At 42.3% G+C, this 21907-nt stretch overlaps 1 protein-coding gene across 1 annotated transcript; it reads left to right on the forward strand.

Annotated features, from left to right (window-relative positions):
• Window positions 1-10295: 10295 nt before the first annotated feature.
• Window positions 10296-21634, forward strand: NPY (neuropeptide Y). Its single transcript, XM_044679632.1, has 4 exons — window positions 10296-10367; window positions 12438-12625; window positions 15577-15657; window positions 21493-21634. The coding sequence occupies exons 2-4, from the start codon at window positions 12438-12440 to the stop codon at window positions 21509-21511; spliced, it is 288 nt and encodes a 95-aa protein (XP_044535567.1). The 5' UTR covers window positions 10296-10367; the 3' UTR covers window positions 21512-21634.
• The last annotated feature ends 273 nt before the right edge of the window (window positions 21635-21907 follow it).

The following is a 21907-nucleotide window of genomic DNA, read 5'->3' on the forward strand; positions in this document are numbered from 1 at the left end:
TGCTGGTTCTAAAGTAAGTGAATCAGGGTTTAAATTCTGCCTCTGATGTTTACTACTTGAGTGACACTTCTCCTTCCACTTTTCCTGGGTTTCAGTTTCATCTCAGAAGGGCCTCTGAGACTTTTTCCAGCTCTAGCTCTCTGATCCTATGAATGTTGAATTTGTGGGAAAGCTAGGAGACCCAATTTCCCTGAAATATTAACAGGTTAGTCACTGGGGGAATGACTGAACAAGTTGTGGTATATGGTTGTGATGGAATACTATTATGCCATAAGAAATGACAGATAGGATGAGTTCAGGAAAACCTGGAAAGACTTATATGATATGATGCAAGGTGGAGTGAATAGAAACAAGAAAACAATGTATACAGTAACAGAAATACTATGTGATGATCAACTGTAAAGGACTAAACCATTATCAGCAAAGCAAATTTCCAAAACAGCCACAAGGGACCCATGATGAAAAATATTAGCCACAGCCAAAGAAGGAATCAATGGAGTCTAATTACAAATTAAAGCAAGCCATCTTCCATTTTACTTCCTTGGTGAGTTTTTTATTATATGTGTAATATGTGTCTTCTTTCATCAAGATGAGCAATATGTAAATATGTATTGTATGAAAGCACTATATCAGACTATTTACTGCCTCAAGGAGAAGGGGCAAGGGAGATAAGGATAAAATCTGAATCCTAAATGTCAGAAAAAAATTGCCAAATTTTGTGTCTATGTGTAACTGAAAAAAAACAATTTAAAAACAATAATTTGAATGTGGACTAGTGATGCAAAGATGTCCACAGCCTTTGATTTTTAACTAAGTCTCAAAATGAGGGGGGGAAAGAAAGAGGAGGGTAGAATGGTCAGTACATTATCTGTGAATAAAATGAGTTTGTATACAAGAGGGGAATATTATGTAAAAACATAAATAAATACAGCATAAAGATCATTATTTTCCTCCATACTATTATATGCTAGAAGGCAAATAGCACCCTTTGAACCATTCTTTGTGAGTTAAACAAAACACTAGTCATTTAAAAAATTGGTCCTCTGACTAGATAGCCCAAGATTCCCAAGGCTTCTGGCCTGGATGGAGCTGAGCCAGGGTTGACTTACAGCATCCCTTGTTGTAATCATGTTTTTCATTAGCTTGTCAAATTCACTCCTATATGGAAATGTATTTTTGATAAGGGCAAACCCACTATTTTATCCCCAAGAAGGCTTTAATGGGGCAGTTAGAACTGTGGTACAGAATTCTGAAATTACTCCAGCACAGACCTATTACATTAGCTTGGCCAGAACGCAAACCTGCTCAGCCAGCAAACTGCAGTCACTCCTGGCAGGAAAGTCTTATTCATGTTAGAAGGATGAGTCTTTCTCATTTTATTTTTCCTTTCCATTTAATGTTATGCACCTAAATCTTGTAAAATCTCTGTCCCCTTATTCTAAAGCCATAAAATGATTGTGATTCCTTTTACCATTTTTTATTTGTTCCCATTGTGGTTTTCTTCCCTCCCCTTAATTCTCTGTAATCCCTGAATTTATATTTTGAGGCAGATGCCCAGGGGAGATCTGTAGCTCCTGGGACAATCCCATAATGATACAATGGAAGGTGACACACTGAGACAGAGACAAGTTCCTTTTTAAACAATAAGAGTAAGAAGTCTCCACCATCCTCATTACAGCTCAAAGGTAAGACCTGGGAGTTTGGGAAGAGTATGAAAATTCATTGTGAGTTATCTGTGTGATGCAGACAATTGAAAAGGCAAATGTGATTTTGGAATGTGGTAAAGAGAAGCATGGAGTCTAAGACTGGGGCAAAAGGAAGAGGTGATTGTCTCTCTATACTTTGCTCTAGTCAGAGCATCAAATGTGAGAAGTGCAATTTTTAGCAGCCCATTGTAGGAAAGAGACTGATAAGCCACAGAACATTTTGGAGCAGGTAACCAGGATGACCTGGGGGCTTTTAGTTCATGTCACATGAAAATCAATGGAAGGAGCTGAAAATGTTTAGACTGAAGAAGAGAATGTTTGAGCATGGAAGCTGGGATAGGGCAAGATAGCTCTCTATGTTCAAAGTTTGAAGGACTGGCCTATAGAAGATCACACTTATTCTGCTTGGCTTTGGAGGACACAACTGGGAGCAATGGGGGAAAGGTACAAAGAAGTCCAGGAAAATGTCAGGAAACCTCAGGAATATTTTCTAACACTCAAATGTCAGGATTTATCTCAAAGTCAAATGGGTCTTCTCAGAAGATTTAGGGAAAACTACCTAATCACTAGCACTGTCCAAGAATGCCCAGGCTTCCATGGCAGGAGGACAGCTCCTCCTCCTTAGAGGGTGTCAAGCAGAGCCTGATTGGCTCCTTGTCAGGGTCTAGGAGGCTGTAGAAGGGATGCTGTTATTATTGAGCTGGGTCAACAGAAAGTACCCATAGGAAGCAATTGTAAAGTCACAGAGTTGGAGTATGTATTGGTGGAGAAAGTGGCCATCTGATCCAACTTGCTCATGATGGAGAATTTCCTCTACAATATATCTGAAAGCACCACAATGGAAAGAATGCTGAATCTGGTACCAAAGGAACTGGACCACAATCCTGTCTCTGATACTATTCGTGACCTTGGGCAAGTCAGCTTCCCTCCCTGGGACTCAGCTTCTTCATCTGTAAAATGAGGGAATTAGATGCAATGGCATGTGAGTTTCCTTCTGTGCTATGTGGTCATGTACTATGAAATACTCTTTATTTCTTTTCCTTTCCCTTCTCTGAGGGCAGGAACCATTTTTTCCACATGCATCCTTAGCACCTGCCACATGGTAGGTTCTTAATAAATGCTTATTGATTGATTGATTCATTCCTTTGCCTGGTCCTTGAATAGCACATTCCCCAGTTCTCTCTCCATCCTGATAAACTTCTATTGATACAATCCATTGTTAGTCTGACTAAGGCAGAATAGAGCGACTACCACCTCTGGAGCCCTGGGCAGAATAATCTTCTTAAAATAGTCTAAAGTCATATTTCTTTGATAAGTGCTTGAGGGTGAGGAATGTTTTTAGGCTCCTTTTGTATGCCCCAGAGTGTCTTTCATTCCACAACACCCATTTCCGATGCCTAGCCATAGGCATAGAGTTGCCCCTGGACCCTAAAAGGCTTGGCTGAGCACAAGCTGCCAGCATGGAAAGATTTGGAGATGACTAACCTGTAAGTTAGTCACTGGAGAAGCAGCCTGGCTAAGCTTGTTGAGACATTTCCCAAGGTTGGCTCTAATATGATGAATTTGGGGACACAAGGACTCAGGAAGATGATCTGTTGAGTCATAGAGGGAACAAATAGCAATTAGAGTACCTAGAACAACCTAATTTGGGACCTTTGGGGGCACTGAAATAAATGTATTACTACTACTACTGCTAATAATAATAATGATATTGTACTTTTAGGCTTGCAAAGCCCTATTATATTTTATTATCTCATTTATCTTTCATAACAACCCTATACTATTCTTACTTCCATTTTATAGATGTGGAAACTGAGGCAGACAGTAGTTGAGTGACTTGCCTAGATTTACCCAGATAAGAAGTATCTGAGACAAGACTTGAACTCAGGTGCTCAATTCTCTGCATTTCTTTGCTGCTTTTTTTTAAAGTTTTTTTTTAATTTTTTTAAACCCTTAATTTCTGTGAATTGGCTCATAGGTGGAAGAGTGGTAAGGGTGGGCAATGGGGGTCAAGTGACTTGCCCAGGGTCACACAGCTAGGAAGTATCTGAGGCCAGATTTGAACCTAGGACCTCCCATATCTAGGCCTGACTCTCAATCCACTGAGCTACCCAGCTGCCCCCTCTTTGCTGTTTTTTAAAGAACTAGATTCAGAATTAGGAAACCTGGGTTCAAATTGTGCCCCTATCACTATCACTTCCCCCTTACTCCTTCTCTGAGTTGGACTACCTTTGAGATCTCTTCCTGTTCTTTTCTTGGCCTTTATTAAGGACTCAAGTATGAGGTAAGTATTGAAGAAACTCTTATTGATTGATTGGTTTCCCAAGAAATTCATGACTCACCTCATGTCTCTGTGCAAATGTCTGCCCTTTATGTCAGGGAGAGTGGACGGATCTGTATGGAAAGCCTTTCTGATTCTTAGTCTGGCATGTCCGTGGCACTCCAATAGTCTTTGTCCACTTTACTGCCTCTGGAATGGGGGCTGAAGCTCGGGTGGAATCTGCTCAGCAGGTGAATCTCATCCTCGGATTAGAGATAGTCTCTGTTGTTTACCTTTGGCTTCAGTACAGAAATCCACAGAACATTTTCTTCCTTGCAAGTTCAAATGGCTGATGACTGTCCTCCTTCGAAGCAGAGCCCCCTGTAGATTTGATAAGAGCAGTTGAAGTCCATGTACTGGCCTTAATTCAAATGTGAATCATCATCATTCCATTTTGTTTTTATTTCTAGTCCATAGTGTCCCCTCCTTCTCCCCCATCCTACCAGCCCCCACACATACATATATATGCTCAGCCTCAAGTAAATTAAAAAATGAAATATTTTGGGGAAAACCAGCTCAAAGCTATTGTAAAAGAAAATTATAGTTCCAAATGTAACACTTAGGCACTGCCTTCATCTCGCAGAGACCACTGATAAGGCAATAAAAAGCAAAGACACTTTGATTAGAATTAATGGGATTTTAAACTAGTAAAGTTATCCCTATGCTAAGGTTCCAAAAGCAAATTTGTAAACTCTATATCCTTCTTTCTCACCAGGGAGAATCTTTAGAATTTCATGGAATAGTAAATCTTTATTGCAAAAGTAAACAGAATCATAAAATTGAAGATATGTTATGAATCTCAGTGACTATCTCATCCAAACCACATTTCCCCTCCATCCCCCCCAAAGCCTCACTGTAACATACACAACAAGCAGTTGAAAGTTGATTGAAGATAAAAGATGTGTTTGCTTTGATCGAATATAGGCACACTTAGGAAAGACTAGGTCTTCTCATCGTGGAAACTGGGAGGTCAAGAGGGAGAGAGACATAGAGGTTGGGAAAGCCTTTGTTAGAGAAACTACTGCCATGGGATAGGGAAAGTCCAGAAAGAACTGACTTGGTGTGCTACCATGATTAGGACAGAAGAGTGCTATCTAGTAGTTTCACATTTTGGTGAATTATTCTTGTTGAGAGAAGTTTAAGTGCCATGAGCTGTCTCTAAATTTCAGGACTCTGGGACACTAGCTTCTGTGTCCATTGTCTTTATAGCTTTTTTGTTGGTGATGATCTACTTCTACCTGTATTTATTTCACCATTTATTCCTCCTGGATCCCAGTTTCTCTCTTTGACTTAGCTTTTTTATTCTACTGGGAAATTTGCCATGTTGCCAGACTTAGTTTATGGTTATTATTAATGCATTTTGTGATAGATGGGGAAGAAGTGTCAACTAGGATGTTAGTTTTATGAATGTTTACAAACTTGTGGGCTGTTGAATTTTTAAATTATTGAGAAGAAAAACTGAAGGAAAATACTGGCTTGGGAAATAAGTAATAAGTTTAATATGTGTATAAGAAGTCATTAAAATCATAGATCCATGAGATGCCTAGATTCCAAGAAGCAAACTCAGGAATCTAGGTAGATCCTGTAGCAGGTGAACTACTCCTTAAAGGAAACCAAAGTGTTATTTTAAAAAATGCTTAATAAAGCATTTCAGGCAATTGCTGTAAGGTAGACTAGAGCTAGTTTAAAAAAAAATTTAAGAGTAAGTGGGGAAATTCCCACAATGCCAAGTAAGTGGACAATAATTCTCACTAACCTTTTCCCCTCCTCTGGAATTCATAGCAGTTGTTTTATTTCATAGACCAATTAGGACAATTCTTCCAGGGCGAGGGTAGGCTCTGTGGAAACCTAATTTCCAGAGATTTTTCCTGATTTTAAACACAAAAGAGTTTAGAATAAGCACAAGTTACTTCTCTCAGATCCATATTTTTAATATCTTTGTGGTTATGAGGTGGTAAAACAACTGGAGTTGTTTTAATTTCCATTTCTCTGATTATTAATAATTTTCAATCTTTTTAAAGTAGATATCAATAGTTTATATTTTTTCTTTTGAGCATTATTTGTATTTCTGATGGTCTATTGGGGAATGACTGTTCATTTTATATATATCTGGGTCAATTTCCTGTAGATTTTGGCTTTTGGACTCATATTAGGGACATTTTATGGAAAGATAGCTTCCCCAATCCACATCTTTTCTTATGATTCTACCTTCATTGATTTTGTTTACACAAAGGATTTTTGTTATTAACAAAGATGGTCTATTTTTGCATTTTATTTTTCCCATCTGTTGTTTGCTTATGAACTCAGTCTATCAATAATTGTGAAATATAATCTTCCATTTACTGCTGATTTTTTAAAACCCTTACCTTCCATCTAAGAATTGATACTAATTATCGTTTCCAAGGCAGAAAGAATAGTAAAAGAATAGTAAAACCCAGGTCCTCTCCCTAACCCAGTGATGAGCAAACTACGGTCCACGGGCCAGATTGGGGGGGGGGGGGTTGGGGGCCTGAAATGTTCTATCTAGCTGCGTGACATTATTCCTAATCTGACTAATCAATGAGTAGGATACAATACAATGAAACTTTGAAAGAGTTGTCTTAGAAACAGACCAACAGATGAGCATTTCCTTTCCTTTGGCCCCCTCTTTAAAAAGTTTGTTCATCACTGCCCTAACCTTTTTGCAGGGTACAATTAGACACTGAGGGTATAAAGACAACAAGGGAATCGTGCCTCTTGAGGAGCTAATATTCTACCAGGGAACACCATATACCACCATGTAAATATACACAAGATAACTTAAGGAAACCCAGAACCCTAACAACTAGAGGAATCAGGAACTACTTCAAGAAAAGCATGGGTATCATGAATTTACTGATTACTATTAATAGTCAGAATTAATATATGTCTTTAAAGTGTGCAAAGCACTTACATACATTTTCTCATTTGAGCTTTCCCAAACCCTGGGAGGTATGTGCTATTGTTACCCCCGTTTTACAGTGAAGAAATTGAGACAAATGGAGATAAGTGACTTGCCCTACAGCTAGTGAGTTTCTGGGGAAGGATTTGAACTCAGATCTTCTTAAGTTCCTACCCTTTATCCCAATTCCTAGATGCCTGCTTATTAGGAATTATCACCTAGCCCAACCTATTTATTTTATAGCTGAAGAAACTATCATCTAGAGAAGCCATGACTAGGTCAAAGTCCTAATATGAATGAGTGGTAGTAAGTGGTTCTTTACTTCCAATTCTGGATCCTTTCTGCTCTCCATCATTGCCAAAAAATGCAGGATGATCACCCATCAATCACTCTGCCAGGCAGGATAAGAACTAGAAACAGGATTAAATGTTTCTTGCACTGATGACAATGGAAGCCCATCTGTCAAAGGACAATCAACATCTTGTTCACTTAGGTGATCATGTGAAAACCCTTCATTCAGAATCGTTACCCCATCGTACCTAGGATGAACTTAAGTCTTATAGGTTAATATTTACAAAGTCCAGTATCTTGGAGCTCCAGTAATATAGTCATGTATGTTGAGTTCCTTAAATGGGAGGAGGAGGTGGTGTGTAGAGGATTCCAAACTATAATCACCATCCTACTGCTTTTTCCTTTTCTGCTGGGGTGCTGAATTCTGAGAATGGGATGAAAGTCTGAGACCCAGGCTACAGGTAACAATAGTTAAAATGAATGTAACTACATTAAATCAAGTTTCCAAATAGCTACATAAAGGCAGTCAGCCCTTTGAAATAGGCTAGAATGATAACACATGTACAACCCAGATGGAATCTCTGCCAGCACCAGGAGTAGGAAGGGAAGGGAAGAAAGGGATGGAGGGAGATAAGTTCAATTAAATAACTTAGGAAAACTTGTGCAGGAATTTGTTATTAAATGTAATTGGAAAATAATTAAATAAGCTAGACAGAATTTAGAATTAGAGCATGTGGTTTGCAGTGTTTTCCTTGTGCTATATATAGGCCAAGTTGCATCTATCTGGCTCTTCCTTTCCTCTTCTTTCAAAGGAACAGGGTGGGTTAGATGATCTCGAAGTCCTTTCTGGATTTGATCCTGGGAATCTCTCTGGGCTTGTTTCCTCATGCGTCAAAGAATGTCAGAGGTTGGCTTAGATGATCTCCAGGACTCCTAAATCTTATTCCTTTCCAACTCTATAGGTCTAGCAAATACTCTCCTAAAAGTATTCTTTGCGACTTTTAAACATCTTTAAGAAATTCATCTGCCCCCTTCCCCACTTTAATAAAGGTTATGGCATTCACTAAAATAATTCTTTCTTATTAGTGGATGTTTGGGGTCATTTCACTTCAGTGAAGCTAAGAGAGCCTTACTATGTAGTGTGTATTCCATGCACAAATACAACATGCAATGAAAGGCAGTATCCTTTAGATGAAATATATGTCACAGACTTGGCTGATCTTCAAAAAATTATAATCAGGTATGGTGTGTGTGTGTGTGTGTGTGTGTGTGTGTGTGTGTGTAGGGATCCCATCTCTCTGAACCTCAGTTTACCTCATCTGTGAAATTAGGATAATAATAGCATCTATCTTCTTCTCAGGGTTGTTGTGAAAATGAAATGAGAGCATTTGTGTAAAGGGCTTTGCAAGCCTGAAAGTGGTCTATAAGTGGAAGCTCTTATTATTAAAGTAAAAAAGACACCATCGAGTCCAATCCAACAATCATTTTATTAGACACCTCACATGGGCAAGACATTGTGCTAGATGGTGGGGTTATTGAAAGGAAAAAACAAACCACCAAGCAACCCAACCCTTAGGAACTTACACACTGTTTGGGGCCACCCATCATCTTTAAGGTAATGAGATCCAGGCGTGCTCTGGTGAAAACAGATGGAACCTTGTGCCATCAGAACAGCCGAAGCGTTCATTCGAACTTTGCCTTTTCAGAAGGCAATACTGCCCTCGTGCACGCAGCATTCTGGGAGTTGTAGTTTTGTGCTCCAGAGCTCAGCCTGCTTTCCCAAATCCTGACTCTTCCAGGGTTGCCAGAGATTCAACAGGTGCGCAAAGGCGCGCAGGCCAGCTTTGGCTCGGGCATTTGCTGTTGGGAAAAGGAGCTTCCCGTTTGGGCATATTGTTCAAGCCGGTTCTCCCACCCGGTTCCCCTTCAGTGAGGGTGCCCAGCTGTCATTCAGGAACAGCGTCAGCTCCTTTTGCCCAGTGACAGTTGGAATCCGCTGGGTTTTCCAGGCTCTCCAACCTACCCAGTGGGTTAAGTGTGGCGGGCCGCCGGGCTAGGACCCGGGGCTCCGAGATAGCAGTGTTCCCTAGCTCTTCCCCAGAGAGCACCAAATGCCCCTGAGTTCCAAGCTTTCCAAGTTCCGAGGCGGTGGCCCCTCGGGCACCATCGCGGTCACAGGGACGATTGCCTGAGGCATACAGCAGAGCAGGCGGAGGCGGGGGTCCGACTCTAGGTGGGAGCGAGGAAGGCTGGCAGCCAGTGTCTGCTTCTTTCTGCTCCAGCTCGTCCTTTCAGGAGCAACCTGGAGGAAAGAGCGAGCCCCTGAGGGAGGGGACGACCCAGGGGAGTGCTGGACCGGGAGAAAAGGGGATCCTTGAGGAGCTTTGGGGAACGGGCGGGTCAGGAAGAGCCTGTGAAAGGGGCCAGTAGAACTCCGGACAGCTCCTGCTGTCCCATCATAGTGAAAGCAGCGGGCAAAGTTGGTCCTCCTCCGCCAAGAGAGAGTGGCTATGGCCGTGGCCAGGACCTCGCCAGGTCTGGGGGCTGGGGTCTCTGGAGAAGCACAGCTCCGACCCTCAACTCGCCCCGCGACAGGCAGGTATCCAGGACCGGGTGGGCGTAGGGGGTGTGGCGGGGGGGCCTCTATCTATTCCTCTGGTGTGGCAGGGAAGTTTTGACCTCCGCAAGGATGGTTCAAAGGAGATGTGTGATGGGTTAGAACTGCTAGCTCGAACCCAGAGGTACATCCTCACCATCCCAGGGGAAAGCCCTTCCAGACCTCTCTGCTAGGCGCCTGCACACAGCACCTTGGAGTCAAGATCTCGCAGTTTCACACACTCTGTACGAGGAGGAGGGGGAAAGGGAAGGAGGTACCGGTAATGTTCTGACAGCCCAGCTTCTAGCAGCCCAGGAAAGGGGCGGAGGCGGTATATGGTGGTGGAGGAGTCAGCCGAATGTGATTGCCCGAGGCCCCTCCTGCAGCTGGTGGGGAGTAATGGGGGAGTGCTATAAAAGTCCCGGAGTGGCACAGTTCTGACCCAGACCTGAGACCTGATTCTCCAGCTGGCTCTCATCCTCAAGAGGAGCACGCAGACATCAGCACCTCACTGAGCCAGGACCACCGTCCAACGTAAGTCTCCCCTCTTCATCCCAGCTTATCTGTAGCAGGCTCTCTGGGTCTCTTTCTCTCTGCCTCTCTCTCTCTTTATGCCTCTCTGTCTTCCTGTCTTTTTCTCTCAGTGTCTGTGTTTCTATTTCTCTCTCTCTGTCTCTCTCTTAATGTGTGTGTGTTTGTCTGTCTGTCTGTCTGTTTCTTTTTTCTTTTCTCCAGGGAATGGGACAGCTGAGAGAACGGATGGTAGATGAACTTTGTAGTGAGGACTCCTCTGGGCTACTTCCTTCTCTTTAGGCTTCCAAATCTTCCTTATTTGAGTCATTTCTCTGCTTTGCATCTGCTTCTCCTCCCCAACCTTCCTTACTTATGAATATCATCTATCTTGATCTCAAGTACATCTAGGACACCTCTGTTAGGACTGGGAATCCTCCCTGCCTTGTAGGGCCACTTGTATGAGTAGAGAAAACTCAGAGTGAAATTTCAGGGGTGGTATGTGTGTCCCCCACCCCCATCACTTAGAGTTTCCATTTTAGGGTCATGATTGAGCTACTCAGCTCACTTTAGGAGCTTGGTTTCTGTCTCTTGGTGGGGAGGGAGAAATTTGGACAACTTTGTGAAGAGCAGTCTGTCCAGAGTCTCTAAAAAACAAACAAAATTCAACAGACACTTATTAGGCACCCACTATGTGCAAGGCATGCTAAGTGGTTGTCTGGGATGACAGGTGTCATGAGGTAGGTGTTTCTGTGTTGGGGGTTTCCCATGATTGCCTCTTCCCCTTTCTAGCTGGGAAGAAATTACAGTTTAGTGGGTGGGAAGAAGACTAGAGAGGAACCCTTTGCCTTATCTACCACAGTCCTTGTTGGCAGGGAGAGTCCAAACTGAGTGTGTGAGGGTCCTTCAGGCTCTGTCCCTGCTTCAGGCACCCAATGGCTCCCAGCGTGGCCAGCTGTCCCCCTCAGATTCAGAGGTCTTTCCTTTGCTCTTAGCATAGACAAGGAGAAAGGCATAGAGCCATGCAGAGAAGTTTTGAGTAGAGTCACGTTGCTATGCTCACTTGGAACAAGAGCTAGGACAAGCCAACTAGAAAAATAGCCTGACCCAAAGCAGGAAAAGTTTCTATTGTAGTAGAAAGAGTGTTTGATCTGGTCACAGGATCCAGATTCAAATATGTTGGCTCTATTATTTACTCACAGTATAACATGGAGTAAGTGCCCTTCTAATACATCCTGACTGGGTGACCCTGGGCAAGTCACAAAGCTTCCTAATATCACCAGATAACTCACTAAGGCTGAATTTGCTGGGCAGGTGCTGCCCTGCCTTATTGGTAGAAGGAAGTCCCCCCAGAGACCTTCCTACTTTGTTCAGTTGGACTCTTCAGGGCTTGGTAGACCCTTCTGTCCATGGGCTTTTCTTGGCAAAGATCCTGGAGTGGTTTGTCATTTTCTTCTCTATTTGATTAAGGCAAATAGAGATTAAATGACTTTCCAAGGGTCACACAACAGGCTGGATTTGAACAGGTCTTTCTCACTCCAGGTTAATGCTCTAACCACTGAGCAATCTAGCTGCCTCCCTACCTACTATGGATCAAACTACAGCTTCCTGTGTGCTCACCAACACTCCAGTGTATGCACATAGTACACCCACCCACTGAGTTGGGCCACTCATTTAACCCTTTAAGGCCTTTGTTGCCTTGCCTATAAAATGAAAAGGGTTGATTTAGACCACCATCTCCTTTCTAGCTCCAAATCCTCAAGTTAATTAGTAAATAAATAGTAAGCCTCAGGCTCCTCAAACCCCTTTTCCCTCCCAAGCCCACTTTCCAGCCCTTTAAAGTTTTGCCAAAGTTCCCATTACCCCAGGGCAGAAAAAGTGGGCTCTAGCAGAAGTTCATTGTGTGAATTTGGGACTGTGGGCTCTCCACTGCAGGGGGAGGGAGGGGCAGAGTGCTAAGAGAGTTGGGGGACTTGCAGGGTGAGGCTAGAGGGAGACCACAAGGGAGGGCTACTCGGGAAGGATGGAATCTCGGTTCTGTTTAACCATCCCAGGCCCCCAGTCCATCTAGTGTCCTTCTCCTATGCTGTGTAGATGGAGAGAAGTAGGCGGCTGTGGCTGTATGTGCTGACCTGTGCCCTGATTCTGCTCATTGGCCTGGAGACGCTGGCAGAGTCCTACCCGTCCAAGCCCGATAGCCCCCGGCAGGATGCGCCAGCAGAGGACTTGGCCAGATACTACTCAGCTCTTCGGCACTATATTAATCTCATCACCCGACAGAGGTAAGCAGTGAGGGCTTCGGCTGCTGCCACACAGGCACCCACAGAGAGGGCAGGGAACCCCAGCAAAGGGGAAGTCTTTCTCTGACTCTTCTGCATAGTGGGCTTCTGATCATTTCCCTGTGGAGGGCGCAGGTCCTTTTTCCCAATGATCAGACTTCTAGTGCCCAAGAACACTGGCCAGGGGAAGAGAGGAAGGTCAAACTGGAGAAAGGAAAGGGGACCAAAGGGCCTGTGGAGGAAATGTGGCAAATGAAAACTGGGTGGCCAAAAGGCAAAGCAGATCTTCCCATTTGTCCCAGATTCCAAGTGAAGACTGGTAGAGAAAAAAGTTCATGAAATGAATTTTCTTCTAATCTATCCCAGTACTCTTCCCATGGCATATTATGGGTATTTTTCCTTCTGTTCTCTCAACTTGATTCTTTGATTTCTCAGAAGAAATCTAGCCCAGGAAAACCATAATTTGGAGCTAAAGCCCAGGTCGCTTTCTCTCTTATTAAACAGCAGACCATGAGGGTCAAGGAGGCTCCTAAGACAGGAGCTTTCACTTTATCCATTTCCAGTGATGGGCAAACTTTTTAAAGAGGGGCCAAAGGAATGGAAATGCTCCTCTGTCAGTCTGTTTCTAAGCCAACTCTTTCCAAGTTTCATTGTATTGTATCCTACTCATTGTATTCATCAGATTAGGAATAATATCATGGCTGGATAGAACATTTCAGGGGGCCGGAATCTGGCCTGTGGGCCAGTTTGCCCATCACTGCTTAGATGCTTGATCCTGTGTTCTCAGGCTATCAATTAATCAATAAATGTATATTAATTGCCTACTATGTGCCAGGTCCTTTCTAATTCCAATATTTGGTTTCAGCATCATGTCAGCATTTGAAAGATAAAGTGGGGAAAGTAAACACTCCCACCCATATTGAGGAGGGGGGAGTTTAGTTGGAAAAAAATGACCACAATGGTTTGATTTCTTTAGCTCACCTTAAAATAAAAATCTTGTCAGGTCCATTTCACAAAGCAATGGAAGAGAATTACAGAGCTCAGAAGAGAAAACAGCAGTAAGCAGAAAGATGAACCTGCCCCACCACATGTTTTGTAGGACCCAGGCTCTGATGTTGGGGAGTTGAGGTATTACTGCTACTCTGCTTGGTACTCAGTTACGTCCTAGGTTGTTGACCTAGAGTTAAGTGACTTATCCATAGTCACACAGCACTAACTTTAACACCTGATTAGACCATACTGCCTTGGAACGGGGGGGGGGGCTTACTTGTAGAGAATATTTTTGGTAGGTGACTTGTCTTTTTTAATAACTGAAATAATTGGACATTGATCCAAAGCCAAGCTAGTTTAGTAGGTTTTTCTCATTAGGTTGTTTGTCTATTCAAATCAAAATGGGATTCAACAAGGCTTTTGAATCAATCCCAATTTGTTTAGTATTAGAAAAGGAGGCTAGCATGATGAAATGATGTGGTTAGGACTTGAAATTGGAAGAATTTGATATAGGATCATAAATCCGAGCTAGAATCAATCACTCGGCATGCACTTATCTAACAGACATTTTGTTAGGCACTGAAGCATAATAAAAAAAGATGAGTCTTTGCCCTCGAGGGGCTTATATTCTAATGGATTGGGCAGCCTGTACATGTAGAAGTGCACGCAGAATATGTAGAAATTTCTAGAAGGGACCCCAGAGATAATCTATTGTGACCCCTCATTTTAGGGTTGGGAAATGGAGACAGAAAAGTGAAGTGATGTACACACCCACTACAAGGACACCCAGATAGTAAGCTTTAGACATGGACGTTGAACCCAGAAGCTCTGGCTCCTAATGAAGCAAAAATGTTGTATACACTGAGCAGATTCCCAGAAAACTAAAAATTTCATATTCTGAGGGGGGAACAATGTGGCAGATAAAACAGCACAGATGACTCAATAAGGATTTTGTTCATATTTATAATCTTTTTCCAGGAAACCTCCTTCATTTGCCACTGAAACTTATTGTACATATATTTCAAGAGAAATATTTTTTGGGGAAAAATAAGTCTTTTGATTAGTATTAAATGTAGCATTTTTGCCATGTCATTATTGTATATGATTACATATCATTATCCTATTGATCATAGGAGACAATACTGACATATTTCATATGTCTGTCAGCCCCTAGTAGATAGATTGCTAGTCTTAGAGTCAGGAAGATTTGAGTTCTAGTACTCCCCTGATCCCTATCTTTGTGACTCTGGATGTTATTTAATTTCTAATCACAGGCGACTCCTTAAGACTTATATAATAAGTCAAAGGGGCAACTAGGTGGTACCATAATGCATAGAATATTGTGCTTGGAGTCAGGAAGACCTGGATTCAAATTTCACTTCATACATTTAGTAGCTGTGTAACCCTGGGCAAGTCATTTAACCTTATTTGCCTTAATCACCTCATCTGTAAAACCTCTTCCCAGTGGCAGTTAGATTCTCAGAAATCCCCACCTCAGGATTCTAAGTGTTTCCTCTGCCTTCCTAGGAAATTCCTTCCTTCAGTTCTCTGTTTCTCCACTTCTGATTTGTTTCCTTCTTCCCCAGATCTCCACTTATCAGAAGTAAATGGCAAACCACTCTAGTATCTTTTCCAAGATCCCAAATGGGATCAAGAAGAGTCAGACAGGACTGAAACAAATGAACAACAACAGACCAAGTCAGAGGCTGTGGTTGTCTAAGGAGTTGCAGAAGCCAGGAGTTCCCCATGCTAGCAAAACCACAGAAATATGTCCTTATGTTGGGTGGCTATTCTAAACTTACAATAGTAGTGGAATTGCTTGTCAGCTCTGGGAGTGGGGAAGGAAGAGGGGAGGGAGATAACATGAATCATGTAACTTTGGAAAACTTACGTGTAAATACGTCATTGGAATAAAACAAAGATAAAACTCAAAGAAATTAAACTTACAAAGTTTCTTCTTTTAGATATGGAAAGCGATCCAGCCCAGAGACCCTGATCTCAGATCTTTTGTTGAGAGAAAGCACAGAAAACCTTCCCAGATCCAGGTATGAGAAGGGTTTCATTTTTTTTTTAACCTCAGCTCTCTTTGTACGTGACTTAAACTTAATGAATGAAAGTCACAGCGTTTCTCCTAGACATTGTATGTTGCCTTTCCTGGTCCTCCTCCCTCTTCCTTCTCCCCAGCTGAAGACCCCTCTTCCTTTTGGCATATTCTGGAAGAATTTGTGGTAATTTCATTTGAAAAGATACCTTAAGAATAGCCTGTCTTCCTTGGAGTCCTTCCTTCAGTTCTTTGTTTCTCCACTTCTGATTTATTTCCTTCTTCCCCAAAGCCACCCAAGATGCTGTTGTCAGTTTAGAATAGGTGAGAACTTGGCAGTCATTAATACCAGCATCTTGCTGAAAGTGGTCTTAGAGGGGATGGGGTGAGGGCATGTTTGCACAGAGTAGGTCCAGAGAAGCCCAAGAGGCTATTCCTAATAACAAGCAAGTCTCAGCTCCTCAGGAATTTGTACTTGCATCTCTGAGAGCCAAGATCAGAGAGAAAGCGACAGTATGGGTGTTCCCTGGCCTTGGGCAAGCTTATGGAGCTCAAGGAGAAAGGGTTCAAGTTGAGTATTCTTGTATTGACTTAAAAGATGGTTTCTAGGTCATGAGGTAGCAGCTTCACCCCTTCTTCCAGGCTGAAGTTTGTCTGCCTGGTCCTTTATCCTGGACTTTCTTGTGACATGCATTGAGACTACTAAGGGGGACCCCGGAAACCTCACAGTTGGATAGCAGCTCCCCACAGGACCAGCTTTGCTCTGCAGCCAGCGGGTTTGGGAAGTGGGAGGATTTCCACTGAGAACAAAGAAGGCAGAGGATGCAAGTGGATAACAAAAGAAGAGGGTCATATTCCGGATGCCTGGTTGGTAGAGTGTGACTGTACAGCAGAACGTCAGCACTCCAAGGACCCCTAGCCCTGAACTCAGTACAGAGAAGGCACTTAAAACACCTTGTTTGATTAGAATCTTTGATGAGGTATTTGTCCTTTTACCTGGAAAGGAGGTCCAATGAGATGAAAATAGACATCGCCTTTATGACAACATCAAGCATAATGATGGAATTTCAGATTAGCTGATGGGCCAAGGGAGGAAATATCTCTAGGCAAGGTCTCATACAGCTATCTAGTAAGCAGAACAGGATAATTCCTAGCCTGTGACGCGATGTCTGTCTGTTCTCTGTCTCTCCCTCCTCTGTCTCTCTGCCTCTCTCTCTGTTTCTATCTGGGTACCACAACAACTCAAAGAATTTAGGTTTCCCCTCTTCATAGTCTCCCGTGAGCAAATTACAAAGTGAGGGCGTGAGCAGGAAAAGAAAAATATTTAAACTCTGGAGAAAACAGATCCCCATCCAGCATCAGCTTGGGAAAATCATTCATAAAATTAAAACAAGGTTGCCTTCTGGTCTTCTGTGTTTGTAAGAACAGAATGAGGGGGGGAGGGACTTGAGGTGAGAAGCCTTGGGATCGAATTCTGCCTTTGCTGCTGAGTCTCAGGATGATTTCAGGAGAATCCTTCAACCCTCTGAGTTTCTCAGTTTCTGCATCTTTAAGGCGAAGTGGGCAAACAAGACAATCTCTAAGGCGATTTTCAGCTCTAGGTCCTGTACACTGTCATTAAACTAATACTTTTATGTCACTTTTATCTTGAGCTTTAAAAAATAGCTTAAAATGTGTATTTTTACCTAATAATAGAGGCAGCTAGGTGGCCTTGCAGTGCACAGAAAGTTGGGCCTGGGGTCAAGAAGACCTGAGTTCAAATCCAGCCTCAGATACTTACTAGCTGGTCAAATCACTTAACCTCTATCTGCCTCAATTTCCCCAATAGTAAAATAGGGATGATACTAGCACCTACCTCCCAGGTTTTTGTGAGGAACACATGAAACAGTTTTGTAAAGGACTTAGCCTGGCACATCATAAGTGCTATGTAAATGAAAGCAATATTATATTGATTTATTATTATCTATTATTATTCAACGAATGGGCATATTCAGGACCAGATTCCAGGGTACAGAATAAGTCCATTATTGTTGTTATTTTTGGAGAAGAGAAGGCATAATGGCACATGTTTTCTAGGATCAATGGAAAACCATTTTCCTATCTCTGAAGGGCTATTGTGTGGAACAGGGTTGAGGTTTATTTTGTTTGACCCTAAAAGACAGAACCAGGAGAAATGGTTAGAAGTTCCAGGAAGACGGGTTTAGGCTTTGATATAAAGAAAAAAAATTCTAACAATTAGAACTGACTAGAAGTGAAATCGACTGTCCTAGCAGGTAGTGAGCTCTCTCCCTCTCACAGGGAGACTTCAAGCAAAAGCTGGAAACCTCATCGGTCAGGGATTCAGTCTGTTCAGATAAATGATCCGATGCCCCTCCTGGCTTTGAGAATCAGTGATTCTGTGAAAAGGGCAGACTGTAAAACTATCTTTTCTCAGCAAGTTGACTTGTAGTCTTTGCTCCCATAATCCTTTGAAGTTTTCTGCATTTGGGGTGCCCTTTGAAAATCTCTGGCACCAAAAGATTAGCCCCCAGGCATGGGTCTATTCTGCTCATGCTCTCTGGGCTCAAGCCTCTAAAGACATCATACAGAGTCTCCCTGTGGTGCTAAAGGCAGAATGTTAAGATTTGTACAGAAATACCACGATTGGGCTTTTAATCACTAAAAGACACAGCATGGAATACTCGGATGAGTGTGGACCAGGAGCCAGACCTGAGCTTTAGTCCTGTGGTCTGGAGCAAACCAAAGAAGTCCCTTCAACTCTTATGAAACTTAGTTTCCCTACTTGTAAAATAAACCTAGATGATATGAAAGGCTCCATCCAACCAGAACTATCGTTTCTATGGAGAATATAGTCTTGGCTCTGTAAATGATGGAGCAGATTGTAAGCTCCTGGAGGGCTCTGTGATTGTGTCTTTTCATGTTTTATAGTCGTTTCTCCCTTAGCACTTCACACCATTGGATAGATAGATAGATAGATAGATAGATAGATAGATAGATAGATAGATAGAGATATTGGTTGACATTTCTTACTGAAACCTTAAGAATCAAAGTCAAAGGGCACACTGAGGAATTGTAGCTAATATTTATATAATGGGAGAGGTATCGTGATCTCTGTCTACAGAAAAGGAAACTAGAGTTTGAGTGACTTGCCCAAGGTCAGACAGCTAAGACAAGGAAGAACTGAGACTTGAACTCAGCTCCTTCTGATTCCAATGACCATTTTACTACACAATCATAGAATAGAGGAATAGCACAAGTGAAGACTCAAAATAGTTCCATCCACTAGGGAATTGAAACCCAATGCTGGGACTTCTGGGATTAAATTATTATTATCATTATTTTTGCTAGAGAATGGAGTGAACAATTGAAAGAAAACCCTTCCCTTTTTCTATGCTACTTTACTTGAATTCAGAAGGGTGGGGATGAGGAGGGAGGGAGTTCCAATGAGTCCCTGACTTTAAGATGAAATAATCAGATTCTAGTTTTGGCCACGTCAGTCCGGTATGTCAGACAATTTGTAACATCTGGGTGAACAATCATTGTAGGATTTACCTCTGAAAAAACAACTGTGACAAAAGGCAAATTAAAGTTTTAAAATTCTTTGATAAGTGGTAAAGTTGGAAGAGATTTCAGAGGTCATCCAGTCCAAGTTATTTAGTCATTTTTCAGGGGTGTCTGACTCTTTGTGATCCTTACTACGATGTTTTTGGCAGAGATGCTGGAATGGTTTGCCATTTCCTTCTCTAGTTTATTTTTAGGTGAGGAAACTGAGGCAAATAGGGTTAAGTGATTTGGCCAGGGTCACACAACTAGACAGTGTCTGAGACCAGATTTGAATTCAAGTCTTCCTGACACTAAATCTGCCACCCTGTGCCAACTAGCACCAAATAAAGAAATCGAGGTTCAGAGAGGAGTGTCCAAAGTCATATAGCTAGCACATGGTAGAGGTGGGATTCAAACCCAAGTCCTCTGATTCCCAGTCAAATGTTCTTGCTTGGAACTTTGACCATGGTTTAGAGAATGGAGCCAACCTGGGAAAAGGAGTCTGCTCATGCCTGAAGTCTCCAGTCTATTTTTCTTGAATATAGGAGAGGAAGGAAAGACTCTGGGAAAGGATTTCCTAGTATGATTAACATTGTTATTAATGATAAATAAATCATTACAAATGCCTAGTATTTCTCATAAATTCAAATCAATTCAATTTAACAAACATTTATTAAATGGATACTGTACACGAGGCATCGGGCTTGTTGATGGGGTAGAAAAAATTCAGTAGTAGCCAGGGCACTGCTATGGAGGAATTCATTATTTCACCTTCTGAACAGCTTTCAGAGCCTGAACTAAAAGGCAACTCAGAAACCTTCCTGGTCATTTTTTCCAATTCCTGAATGAAGAGGTTGGGGTTCGAATCAAGGCAGGGATGTGCCCAAAGGTCAAGTCTTCTCACTCCAATCCCAGTGCTCTTTCCAGTAGACCATCTATTCTCCCTCATTCCGATGTCCTCCTCTCTCCCTTAAAATTCCCCCTATTTCTTCTCAATGGCCCTGGCCCAGTTCCAGAGCTAACAGTCTGTCTGAGCACAGAGAGAAACATCAAGAACGAGGTTCACCAGGAGGGGGTGCTGTAACCCCTCTGTTTCTGTGGTTGCATGTCAGTTCTGCCATTGTTGTGATTTCTTCCAAAGGTAACTGCTCTCAACGGCTGTGACGAGTATGAATGGAGCCACCAATACCATCAATTAGCCTTGGCCAGGGTTAAGGGCACAGTATGTGACTTCTGTTTGTGTGACTGATGGGTAGGAGAAAGCCCCTAATTTACCTTATTGCCAATGATCTGAGCTAACCCACTTTGACTGGGATGTCAAGAGACAGACGGCTCTGAGGAGGATCCCAAAATGCTTATAAAGTAACAAGGGATTTGTTCCAGGATCAGGTTGAAATTTCTACATTCAGTTGGTTCCAGGAAGTACTAGATGCACCCAGCATTCAAAGAACAAAAAATCCAACTGAGTCATGGCTTTGTTTCACATGTTTTTAGTTTAGATGTTTGGTTTTTATATTAAATAAAGTTAATTGCATCTTAATGCAATTGGCAGCATTTCTTCTAATTACGAAATCATATGGAACAGCAATGAAGGGGTAGGTCTAGACAACCTTGAGGTTGTCTGTGAATGGTGCGTGTGTTTAGGTGTGTGTGTTTATGTGTGTATGGGGGAGAGAGTCAGAAAGAGAGTAAGAGACAGAGACAGAGAGAGGAGGGGAGGGAGGGGGAGAGAGAGAAGGGAAGATTGTTTATAATACAAAAATTTAACTCTTTAAATATAAAATGACTTGGAAGAAAAAAGAAAAAAGTCCTCAATTTGCTGAATGATAATGACTTTGTTGTTGTTACATTTTGGCAAGATCCCTGAGCCCCAAAGAGCCATAGATTTATTCCACTAGCAACAAAGGTTCCTGAAAACAGAGTACATAGTTTCCCCCGTCCCTTCTTCTCTTATTTCCTTTCCTTCCCTCCCTTCTCTTTCTCCATCTCTTTCTTGTTCTCCTACTTCCCTTTCAAGCTCCACTTCATTTGCCTTTTTCTCTTCCTTCTTTCTTTTATCTCCCAACTCTATAGCTTTTGCCAGACATCCATTAATTAGCTTTAGTTAATGCTGCACTCCGTCTTAGTCTATCTCCTGTCGTGTCTCTCTTTCTAGGACCCTTTTCCATATTCGACATTTCTGCTCTTTGACCACTTGCCATCACAGGGCTCCACCTCTTTCTGTCACCACTCTCTCAGGAGGTTGGGAGGTTTTCCTTTGAGCATTTTGTAAGTTATTTCTTCTTCTCCTCTACAGGTTCGAGGATCCTTGGTGATGGGATTACAACTCGTCTTCAGTTTTCTCCTACTTTCCCCATATTCCAGGCTATAAAGCCTGGTCTTCCTGGGTCTGCCAACCTTGCCAATGCATGCTGCCCTCCCCACACCCCTCAAATTTGTTTCCCCTGGTTGTTTTGAATATGTGTTTATTTAAATAAATTGCCATGCATCCAAAACTGTAACAGCAAATTAACATTTTTGCTATTGGAAGAGTAAGGATTGTGTGAGTTATTAAATGATGTTAAAACCACCTCATAGTCTGAAGTAGCATCTACACCTTCATTCCCCTGGTTTTCCTGGAGGGGAAGGCATGACTCTGTTAAGTGAGGCCAAGACTCAAATTAGTTCATAGAGTCAATAGAGAAAGTATTGATTAAGTGCTTACTAAATTT

This window comes from Gracilinanus agilis, chromosome 5, assembly GCF_016433145.1.
Source record: "Gracilinanus agilis isolate LMUSP501 chromosome 5, AgileGrace, whole genome shotgun sequence".
In the NCBI taxonomy this organism is placed as follows: Eukaryota; Metazoa; Chordata; class Mammalia; order Didelphimorphia; family Didelphidae; genus Gracilinanus; species Gracilinanus agilis.